We start from the raw sequence: 12,216 nt of genomic DNA on the forward strand, positions 1-12,216 counted from the left end.
CAAATACCTATATAACTGCAAAATATTTGTTATACTTATGTAGATAATGCTGTCATAATGAACACATATGTGATATGTGTACGCTACATATGTGTGCGAGCACAGATAGCAAGCTATTCATGTATCCTGCTTTAGTCCTCTTCATAGCACTTTTCACTAGCTAAAATTTTGTCTCTTTCCATGATGGCAAGGGTGTTTGTCTGTCTGTTCAAAGCTGTATCCCAGTGCCTAGAAGAGCCACAAATGCAGTTTGGAGCAAAAGTAGGTTTACAGTTGTGAGTACACAAAACACAGAATTTATCCTTGTATTATTATTTATTAATTATTGTGTTATCTTCCACACAACTGTAAACCTGCTTTTGCCCCACCCTGTATATGTGTGCACATGCACACACGTACACACTCACATACAGTGTCCTGGTTGTTCCCCAGGCAAGGAAGGGCCTCTTCAAGCTGGACTCTCAAGGTGGTGTTTCCTGCAAGTTGTTTGGATGACAGCGTTGGTCCTCAGCCTGATGTAGACTCGAGGGGTGATGAGATTCAACCCCCAACTAGGTAGAAACTGTCCCATCAGATCCCATTTATGACTGAAAGCTTTCTCATGCTCTGCCTAGAATCTTTGATGTTGTCATGTTTCTTCTTAGTTACTACAAGTGAGCTAAATAGATTTTTAAAGTGATCTTATTTATTAAACTTCAAAACATTCTGAAATGCATTAGTACGTTCATATAACAGTGATTTTTACCACATACCTTTTTTAACAAAAGCCTTTGGAGAAATACAAAGGGAATGTGAAAGAAAAAAGAAAATACATGGAAAGGATTATTATATCGAGATATGGAGTATGCTTTAGTGACAGTTTTTTTTTGTCACAATACAACACTATATCAATGCAAATGCCTAGATTTGAACTTAATGAGATGGGAAGGTAACAGTTTTGCTGGACAATCCTGGTCCTATGTAATTTCTTTTTAGTTTGCATTTGGCCATTTGCCAATTTGGTCACCTTCAGGTTGTGATATTAAATTCTTAGTTTTTATTCATAATATCATATGCATGTGCCAAGCTGGTAAAGTCCTTTTTCTATCCATAATACAAATAAAAATATTATCTTAGATATTTTTTTGAGTGTTTATATGTTTACCTCAATAGTATAGATTTGGAATATGTTATGCATTATTTCCTATAGGATATAGAAACACATTTGGGAATAGATTTAAACAAGTGTAAGAAGCAGTACCAAATAATTTAGGTAAGATTTTGAGAGATCCCTAGTCGATAGTAGTAAAAATGAACTTTTGGCTCACATTTGGGTTTTCTCTACAGCCTCCTGCCAGCACATGTATTGAGAGATCTTCCAGGCATAAAAACAGCTCTGACTAGGAATTCCTGGGTTCTGTTTGTCAGTGGGTAAAATCAGGGTATGAATTTTAATGGTGATAGAAGTTAGAACCTTTGGAAGCTCTTAGAAATGCCTGGGGACTATTTTTAGAATAGCAAGTAAGTCATATGTAAATCATCTTATTTATTAAACTACACTTATAGTTCAGTTTTACTTTCTTTGCCTTCCAACTTAAATACAATTAATATATCTTTTAAAATGTTGGCTTCGTAGTTTAACTGTTGAGTTTTATATAGTTGAAATACTGAGTTAATTTCACCAAAACTCCTAAGAATTCATAAATGTGAAAGAAATAAAGATCACCATGTTCAGCTTTTTTCTGCTAAGTTTTAAAAATTGAGTAACATTACTATTTACAACATTCTTCTAAAACATGATTTATCATAGTTCATTTCACTAAGCATAAATTCTAGTTATAATTTAGTATTAAGTCAAAATAGTATGATCTAATTCCTCCAGCTGTCCCAATTTCTATTTTCATCATTTTATTTCAAAACACTTATTTTCTCAACAGAGGTCCAGTTAAAGTAGTTGTGCTTTCACAAAGAGGAGGATTTTCATATCTGTGTTCAGTTGCCCTCTGATGACATTTTTATATATTCACCTTCTTAAAGCAGCTACTGCCAAACACGCAAAGGTTAATGGGAGGCAGATAACACAGCTTAATGGGGTCAAATCAAGCTGATTCACGTTCACTATGGAGAAGAATATCCTCCTGGGGAAAATACTTGTACTGAAAAATCCCATAAACCAAACCACTTGTTTATCTGTCATTCCCACAGAGATAGTAATGTAATTACTCTCGTAATTATCTTCATTAGTGTCAGGCATTATCTACAATTCATTCCTCTGCTTGGAGAGTATGTTTGTTTATTTGCTGGGGTTTTTTTTCCCCCTCTCCGATCTGGCTGAGTTCAGAATTTTGTGTTTGTAAAGCCACATGCACGCATCTGTGCCGTGATGCTCTGACATTTTCTCCCCTAAAATAGAGATTGCTGTCTTGCAGTTTCAGAGCTCCTATGCCCACTCCCTGACATCTGCCCTTCATTACTTGGTTCCCGTGCGACCACGACGACAGATTGTCTATCCTCTGGAAAAGCTTGGCATCAATGCTCCATCAAAGGCGGTCTCCAAGGAGCTGGTGAGTAGCTGGGCAGCAGCAGGCAGGAGGCGCAGTGCCAGCTCGGGCAGGCGTGGCAGATGGGGTGGCAGCACTGTCTTCTTGGGAGCAGGCTGCTTATTTACAGGGAGCCTGGCACTCATGCCCTTACAGGGGTGCCTTCGTCCTCAGGTGGTTATTCCACCGTAAGCCTAAAACAGGAGCCGCAAGATCCCTGGGGTGACAGACCCCACGGGGACACTCGCATGCTCTGCTAGGTCTCAGGACAAGTGGCCTGGAGTCAACCTTCTAGCATATTTCTGCTTTCTTTCCCCTTGCTCAAAAGCAGATTCCACCATTCTATCATGTTTTGCTTTCAAGGCAAAAGTGGGCATTCACAATTTGGAGAAAGCTAACGGAGAAAATTGAGCTGGCTGCATTTAAGATATTTGGGTCCGAGTCCTAAGCTGGGTTTGTTAACTCCTCTTCTGGAAGTCAGGATGACTAACAGAAACATATTAACTGCTCTGGGGGAGGTTCAAAGGTTTCACCTTAAAATGAACAGCCCCAGAATGCTCTTTCTACCAAAACGAGAAAAGGGACAGAAATAATACCTGATTTTGCTTTAAATGGAACTGTACATGTATATGTACACACAGACATGTACATGACTTTGTCAAGTTGACCTATGTGTAGGCTCGTAGAGTTTGAATCATACATTTCCACTTAATTACATTAAAATGTCCGTCAGGGGACTGACAGTTGTCCATGTGAGAGAGAAAAAGTGGAAAGTTTGAACTCTCCAAGTGTTTAGCCAAGAAGTTATTCATCAGAGATAGATGGGCTAAAATGAACAACTCGCAACAACTTCAGCACTGCAGGAAGTGCACCTTCTCACTGCCCTCACTTTACATATGGCTTCCTTGCTGGGGGGCAGTGCTCCACCAATACCCACCGAGAGGCAGCTGCGTACTGTAACCGAGGCAGGTTTCAGTCTGACGTATATATATATATTTGTATATATTTTTATATGTATGTATATTTGTAAAATAAAATATAAATTTATATTTATTTTCTGACAAGCTGTAAATTTATATTTAAGTAGGGACTAGAAATAAATAGCAATTCTCCCCTTCTAACTCTTGGCTGTAGGAAATATAAAGTGTATACAAACAGGGCTTTTCATTCTGTCTGTGATGAGGGGCATTAATCCATCTTAGACTGATAGGTTTGTAAAAAGTGAAGTCTTTAGAAAATGAGATTAAAAAACAGACAAAATTCAAGCCTGATTATTTCATTACTAGGTTTAACAGATACTTACATCTTCACAGGCCAGTGACAGTTTATAGATGGGCACCTGTCTCAGACCATGTGTTGAATAACACTGAAACTCCCATATACTGTATTTTTTGGACTATAAGATGCACCAGACCATAAGATGTACCTAGGTTTTAGAAGAGGAGAATAGCAAAAAAAAAAAAACCCTACTCCACCACCGCCACCTCCTCCCACCCCCCACCCAGTGAGCCAGGTAAGCTACGTTCAGACTATAGGACACACCCCCATTTTCCTCCCAAATTTGGCTGGGAAAGTACATCTTATAGTCCGAATAATATGTATGTATTCAACATTTAACTTAACAATTTTCAACTCTTGGTCAGTTTTGGATCTTCAGTGCCCCCACTCACTTCCCCTTCCTCCCTTATCATTTTGAAGCAATACCCAGATGCATGTCCTTTCATCAAGGATAAAAGGTGCATTCTCAGGTAGCAGGGCTATAGCACTGAAGTTCATACTCTGTCCACTCTGGAGATAAGGGTGCCAAGCTCATCCAGAGAACCTGTGGGATGGACACTAGGTAATCTATTTTGTGTGGAGATCCTGGGAAACAACCCCTTTGGAATAAGAGCTAAGACCCACATGTTTGATGCAAACAGCACTTTGGGGTCAGGCAGGGTGGCTTCATGTGTATCTGTCAGTGAAACACAGCTTTAGCGAGTCATGAAGGGGCTGCAGAAAAAAGAGCTGAAGGTACAGAGTACATGGGTGCAGCTTCTGTGTCATATTAGGGTAAGGATGAGAGATGCTGCCCTTTTGCAGCCACTGCTGAGATACCTTCAAGTATGGATAGACTATATGACTGGGTCAGGGCACATCAGTGGCAGCCCATGGCTCCAGTGCCTTCAGCCAGTCCTCTGGTGGCATGAGTGGTGGGGTGGAGGGGGGATGGAGAGCAGGAGTACAGAACTGATGTGTAGATATCAAGAGCACTGTTTTTTCCAAACACCAGGTACCTCTTCTCCTCACCCTCATCCCCAAACCTCCAGAGTCTGATGACTTTGAGGTAAGCTGGAGCTTCAGGTGGGAAGATAGCCAGAAGCTGGTATGAGTTGAAATCACTGCTCACATTAAAAAACCTGTTCTGTGGTCATGTCAGTGTTCTTTGTCCCTAGAGCCCCAACTTACTTCAAAACATAGCAAAGGATAGATTCTTTAAATCCTTGATCCAGAAAGACAACCACTTACCAACTGGGTTGAGCTGATGCTTGGTACCTGTTACACTGTGCTGTGTTGTTCGTTGTATTGGTGAATTCTGACTCTTTAAGAAGCATTTTTACTGTTACTTGTACTTATTGTTGAGAAGGTTTTAATAAAGATTTAGATTTAGAAAAAAATTCAGAAATCTTGAAAGTTTGATCAAAGGAGTATCAAGAACATAACCTCATGTGATGGGCCTGGATGTTCACAAGTTAAAATACTACATTATATTATTTAAACATTTTCTTTTTAACATTTTAGGTAGATTTCACATTTTAGGTTGATTATCTCAGATGAAATGAGCCAAATAGAAATTTTTAGGAGGAATTTCTATACAGTCCTAACTACATTGACTTTTTTTTTTTAAGCAGAGGAAATAATGTTGCAGCTGTTGAACTCAGTGAGGTTAATCAATTGTCATTACCAAATGAATTCTGGTTTTTTTTCCCCCCCTTGAAGTTTACATTCCCCTTCCCCAGTGCATGGAGTTTTATATGGCCCCTTAGTTCCCTCTCCATGTCTGCATATTTCTCTCACTGGGCACTAGCCTTTCATACCTTTTATCCAACTTACAGCACCTCAGAGTGACCGTTTGTCCCCTCACTTTTACCTAGGAAGCCAGTCTTCAAGGAAACAGATCACTCCAGGCATGAGTAATGGAATAGAAAGCATTTCATCTCAGTGGGTTGCCAATTTGAATCTGGCACAAGGAGCAATGATTGAAATTCATTACCGCATGGCAAAGAAATATACTCCCTCCCCACCGCAAGGCCCTGGCAGTTTCTGCCTGGTTTGGATGACAGGTGTTTCTGCTATAATATCTTCCCTATTGTTTCTATTAATTGCGAGCCTGCCCCATATCAGGTCGTAAGGAAAGAACTGGAAAACATGTAAATGATTTTTACCACACATTACAGAGGTAGTCCTCAAAGATTAATCATAATACCTCCATGGTCCATCAGTGTAGTTGGACAGACAAGAGAGGGGGCTTTTTTTCTAAGACCATAACCATTTGGGATGGACCCGGAAGAGTCATTTCTTAGGTTAAATGGGCTTTCTTGGCCTATGCATTTTTGTTCTGAGAATTTTGCCAATGGGAATCTTTTATTAAATAAATCAACATTGCCCACTTGCATGAGAACATTCAAAATCCGGCTGAATGAATTGAAAGGCCGTGTTAATTAAAGACTGCAACAAGTTGGCGCATATTTACTTTGGGGTGGTTCTGTGTATAAGTGTTTTCTTTCCTTTCTGTCCCTGCTGCAGAGTTTCAGAGATGACTGTGAGTGACATGGTCTCTGCTCTCAAGGAGCTTGCACTCTAATGTCAGTGTTAACACAGGTCTGCTCAGGTAGTTAAACCAGGGGTGGGAGAGGACTGCCCTGGCCCACGGTTGCAAGAGCCAGACAGGAGGAATACCCACACTGGGGTTAGACCCATTCTACAGAATCCTTTGGGAGGGAATGAGTTCAGTCCAAGGCCCTGTTCCCTTTCCAGCACTGGGATTTGAAGTGACTTTTGTAATATTAAACACCAGAAAATCTTCTTTGAACTTAAACAGCTCCTGTCCTTACTTCAGTATCAATAGATGCTTCCAATCATCCACTTCCATCACTTTAGTTCTTTATTTTGGTTTTTAGTGCTCATAAAATTATAGTGTGAACTCCCCCCACCTCTCTTTCCTCAAAAATATTTTTTGGACCAAATTAATTTCTCATCTTTCATATGACAGAATCATTTTAGGAATCATACTTTCAGAATGATCAGTGCCTGTTGTTCTTTTTTTTAATGGTTGTTTATTAGAGATGGTCTTTTTAAATCTCCACTAATGAATTCTTTGAGGTCTCCATTTTCCCTTTATCCTTTTCTACAAAGAAAAATGATGGTTTATTTACCCACCCCACTTCTTAGAGCTAAGTGCTGGCCCGTTTTTTTTTTTTTTTTTTTTTTTGGTATGTGATCTCTCAGGAAGATGTCACTCACTGGCATTCAGTTACCCTTTGAATTGCCCCTTTTCATCTTGGTTGTTCTTACCCAGTCCAGCTATAATTACCATCTGATGGACTGTTGCTGGATACTGTTTCACTTGTACATCTGCTGCCCTAGGAAATTGCATTATTCTGCCAGCACCTGCTAGATTTTCCCCAGCTTAATTCTTTCCCAAACTCTTCCTTAAACTTGGAAACTTTCAGTGTCTGTGGTTAGACTGCACTTGGTTGTACTTGTGGTTGGGGTACATGTTTTTGTATGTGCGCATGTGTGCAAATGTTTTTTTTACTTTTTTCTTTTTTAAGTATATTTTATTGTTATACTATTACAGTTTTCCCAATTTCCCCCCCTTAATTCACCCTCCACCCTGCACCCCCCAACCCTCCAGCATTCTGCTCCCCTTCATTCTTGCCCATGGGTTGTCCATATAAGTTCTTTGAGTTCTCTGTTTCCTATATCAGTTTTTACCTCTCCCTGTCTGTTTTAGACCTACTAATTATGCTTCTTCTTCCCTGTACCTTTTTCCCCCATTCTTCCCTTCCCCCTCCCCACTGAAATCCCTCCATATGATGTCCATTTCTCTGATTCTGTTCCTGTTCTAGTTGTTTGCTTAGTTTTTGTTTTCATTGTCTTTTCTTTTAGGTTCATTTGTTGTTAGTTGTGAGTTTGTTGTCATTTTACCGTTCATATTTTTGATCTTCTTTTTCTTAGATAAGTCCCTTTAACATTTCATATAATAAGGGCTTGGTGATGATGAACTGCTTTAACTTGACCTTATCTGGGAAACACTTTATCTACCCTTCCATTCTAAATGATAGCTTTGCTGGATAGAGTAATCTTGGATGGAGGTCCTTGCCTTTCATGACTTCAAATACTTCTTTCCAGCCCCTTCTTCCTTGCAAGGTTTCTTTTGAGAAATCAGCTGATAGTCTAATGGGAACTCCTTTGTAGGTAACTCTGTCCTTTCCTCTTGCTTCTTTTAGGATTTTCACTCTGTTTTTAATCTTGGATAACCTAATGATGATGTGCCTTGGTGTGTTCCTCTTTGGTTCAACTTCTTTGGGACTCTCTGAGCTTCCTGGACTTCCTGGAAGTCTATTTCCTTTGCCATATTGGGGAAGTTTTCCTTCATTATTTGTTTAAATAAATTTTCAATTTCTTGCTGCTGTTCTCCTTCTGGCACCCCTATAATTCGGATATTGGAACATTTCAGGTTGTCCCAGAGATTCCTCAGCCTCTCTTCATTTTTTTTTTATTCTTGTTTCTTCATTCTGTTCCAGTTGGATGTTTATTTGTTCCTTTTGTTCCAAGTCATTGCTTTGAGTCCTGGTTTCCTTCCTGTCACTGTTAGTTCCCTGAATATTTTGCTTTATTTTATTTTGGGTATCTTTCATTTATTTTTTTCATTTTTTGACCAAGTTCAATCAGTTCTGTGAACATTTTGATTACCAGGGCTCTAAATTCTCCATCAGATAGGTTGGCTATCTCCTCCTTGCTTAGCTCTCTTTCTGAAGCTTTGCTCTGTTCTTTCATTTGGGCCCTATTTCTTTGTCTCAGTGTACCTGGTAAGTTGTAAAGGAGTGGGGCCCTAAGTACTCATTCACCCAGGTAGGGCAACCCTCCTTACTGTGCTGCAGTGCTGTCTGTGGGGGAGGGGGCAGAGAGGGAGCATTGCAGCTCGCCTGCTCTGCTCTAGCCCACTTTCCAACAAACTCTCCTGTGAGACTGGCAGTTTCTTCCACCGTGGCAACTGCTGTAGTCCACAGTCAGTTCTGGGTCTCAGTTTCCAGTTCAGCCAGACCCACCCATGCAGTCTGCCACCTTGCCTTGTTTCCCTCAGCCACCCCGCCTTCTCGGTCCACTGTCTAGCCTCAGGGTCTTACCAGTCTTGTTGTTCTGTTTGACTGTTTCTTTAATTCCTTGGTTGTCAGAGCACCATGCAGTTTGATTTTCTGGCACATCTGGTTGTTTATTGATTTTAGATTGGTTGTTATCCTCCTTTTGGTTGTGCAAGGAAGTGAAGGGTTTCTTCCTACGCCTCCATCTTGGCTGGAACTCCCACATGTGTGTAAATGTTTAAATTCGCCTTTTAGTATTTCCTTGATAGAAGTTTCTAAAAATATAAACCCTATTTTTCAGCATCATACATGCATTGATCATTATTCATGTGGCCATGGTGATATTTTCTTGAAATGAAATTAACCCACTTTAAATCCCCACCATGAGTCAAATTTTCATTTTCAAGCCACTTCTCAGCCATTTCCTACACATTTCCTATAAGAAATGTATTTTCTCCTATTTATGGTGAACTATTTTCTCTGATATCCTTAGAATAATTTCCATAAATTCTCTCATGAGGTCTTGTATTCTCTCCAAACAAATAATACAAATTCCAAGGTCATCTATTTCCAATTATCTGAATACTGTCTAGTTCAGTATTATACATAGTATATATGTTTATACCAGAATGATTTATAAATCTGTGGTTTCTTCTCCTTTTTATCATAATCCCTCCCTGTTAGAAAGATTACAAAGTGATAAACAACAACTAAAATAATATATATTTTGCTCTGCTAAAGGCTTCCCATGAATTACCTCTGATAAGCCTCCTAACAGCATTTAAACAGTTACTGCTACTATCGTCCTTAACATATGTAAAGAAAACAGGCTTGATTATGTTCCAGTTAAAGGTGAGATCATATGGTATTTGTCCCTCACCGCTTACAGGAACTACTATAAAGGACACATGGACAAAATCAAGGGGCAGGGTGGAGGTGGGGGAGGGAGGTGAGTTCGGCTGGGGTGGGGTGGAGGGATGGGGAGAAAAGGCAGACAATTATAATTGAATAACAATAAAAATTTTTTTAAAAAAAAGAAAAGAAAAGAAAACAGGCTTGCAAGAGGGAGAGTAAATGACTCATCCAAAGGCTAATTAGTGATCAAGCTGCAAACCAGGCAACTGGATGCCAAAATTTGTACTTTTAGCCACTATGTATACAGAGTCTTATCTACAAAGTTGAAGTGTCTATATCATGAATTATTGTAGGAAAAGTAAACCACAGAAAGGAAGATGGCTTGACAGAGACCTTTTGGAATCTCCCAGATCTTTGGCACCAGCTACTTAATCAAAAGGTGACCCACAGATAATTGACTTTCCCCCAGAGCAGTTTGGATTTTCCTCTTGGCTGAGTCATTCACTCTTGGGTTTGATCTGGTGCCAGCCTGATCCCGTCTGGGCTTGGCTGGGAAGAAGCAGGCATACAGGTTCAGGTTGGTGTGCTGGGGTCAGTTGGGCACAAGCTGATCCAGACTGTCTGCCCTTCTCTCTCTTGCATCAGCTTGTTGTTATAAACCTTCCAAAATAATAGTGGTGGCTACTGGGAAAGGAGGAGAAAACTTACACAGATTATGCTATAAATTTCTCAAGATTCAGTTCCATGTTGTGTATGGCTTCATTGACAGGATGTGCACTAGTGGCATGATTGACAAACCCTGGCCTTATTTAGAAATCGGGCTATGATAAAGTAGCAAAATGGTCTTTAAGGTGTACTAAGAGAATAAATTGAAAAGTAAATTCTTAACATCTCAGTATTGTCAAAACCAATCCTACATCTTATCCTCATTTTCTAGAATAGAAATTATAAGACAATATTTCTCCTTCCTTCAACCCACCCTCCCTCCTTCCTCATCTCTCTCTAACAGCTTTATTGACATATAAATCATATGTCATACAATTCACTCATTTAAGTTGTATAATTTATTGGTTTTTTAGTATTATATTTAGAGTTAGATAACCATCACCACTACCTAATTTGAGAATATTTTTTTTCACCCAAAAAAGAAACCCAGTAGCAGAAACATGCTATACCCCAAACCTGCCCACCCCCAGCCCTAGGCAACTACTAATTTGCTTTCTGTTTCTATCCTGGACATTTTGTATAAATAGAATTATAGAATATATTATATTTTTGTGATTGGCTTCTTTCACTTACCATGTTTTAAAGGTTCATTTGTTCTGCAGTATGTATCAGTGCTTGATTCCTTTTTATTGCTAAATAATATTCTGTTGTGGCTATACTACATTTTATTGGTTGGTTGGTAGATATTTGACTAGTCCCCAGTATTTGACTGCCGTGAATAATGTTGCTGTGAACATTCATGCAGAGACTTCCGGGAGAACCAAGATGGCGGCGTAGGTAGACACACTGTGCCTCCACGCACAACCAGAACTGACAGAAAATCTCGAACGGCAAGGGGGTCCAACACCAAGGAAATACAAAATAAACATTCATCCAGACCGGTAGGAGGGGCGGAGACGGGCACCGGGGTGGAGAGGACTCACGTGGCCGTGGCGGGACTGACACTGGCGGAGTGTGGGATGAACGGGGCAGGCAGTCCGAGCACTAGCAGACCCTGCAACCCTACATTTGTGCAGATAAACCGAGAGGGCTGGACTCAGAGTGGTGGAGAATGGGACAGGCAGAGCAGTGGGTAGCACCCCGGGGCCCCACATTCGCACACAGATAAACGATGTGCTGGGAGCGAAGCAGACTGCGCAACCCAGGGCTCCAGCTCCAGGAAATAAAGCCTCAAACCTCTGATTGAAAGCGCCCATGGGGGTTGGGGCAAGAGCAGGAGAGACTCCCAGCCTCACGGGAGAGGTCGTTGGAGAGACCCACAGGGGCCTAGAGTGTGCACAAGCCCACCCACTGGGGAACCAGCACCAGAGGGGCCCAGTTTGATTGTGGGTATTGGAGTGAAAGACTGAAATCCGGAGGAGAGTGAGGCGGGGGCCATTGCTCCCTCTCGGCCCCTCCCCCATGTATAGCATCACAGCACAGTGACCAGCGTTACCCCACCCCGGTGAACACCTAAGGCTCCGCCCCTTAAAGTAACAGACGCACCAAGACCAAAAAAAAAAAAAATGGCCCAAATGACAGAACACTTCAAAGCTCCAGAAAAAATACAACTAAGTGAGGAAGAGATAGCCAACCTATCGGATGCACAGTTCAAAGCACTGGTTATCAATATGCTCACAGAATTGGTTGAATCTGTTCGAAAAGTAGATGAAAAAATGAAGCCTATGCTAAGAGAAACAAAGGAAAATGTACAGGGAACCAATAGTGATGAGAAGGAAACTGGGACTCAAATCAGCAGTGTGGACCAGAAGGAAGAAACAAACATCCAA

General features: G+C 40.6%; 1 protein-coding gene across 8 annotated transcripts in view; it reads left to right on the forward strand.

Annotated features, from left to right (window-relative positions):
• Window positions 1–12,216, forward strand: part of CFAP61 (cilia and flagella associated protein 61) — a 354,209-nt gene that overhangs the window by 164,648 nt on the left and 177,345 nt on the right. For 7 of the 8 annotated variants that reach the window (XM_045194437.2, XM_045194441.3, XM_045194438.3 and 4 more), the window contains one exon: window positions 2,409–2,543. The exons of the other annotated variant lie outside the window; for it this stretch is intronic. In XM_045194437.2, the coding sequence (XP_045050372.2) occupies window positions 2,409–2,543 (135 nt within the window). The remainder of the gene's footprint in view (window positions 1–2,408; window positions 2,544–12,216) is intronic. 8 annotated transcript variants of the gene reach the window in all.

Source organism: Desmodus rotundus, chromosome 6, assembly GCF_022682495.2.
Source record: "Desmodus rotundus isolate HL8 chromosome 6, HLdesRot8A.1, whole genome shotgun sequence".
Taxonomy (NCBI): Eukaryota; Metazoa; Chordata; class Mammalia; order Chiroptera; family Phyllostomidae; genus Desmodus; species Desmodus rotundus.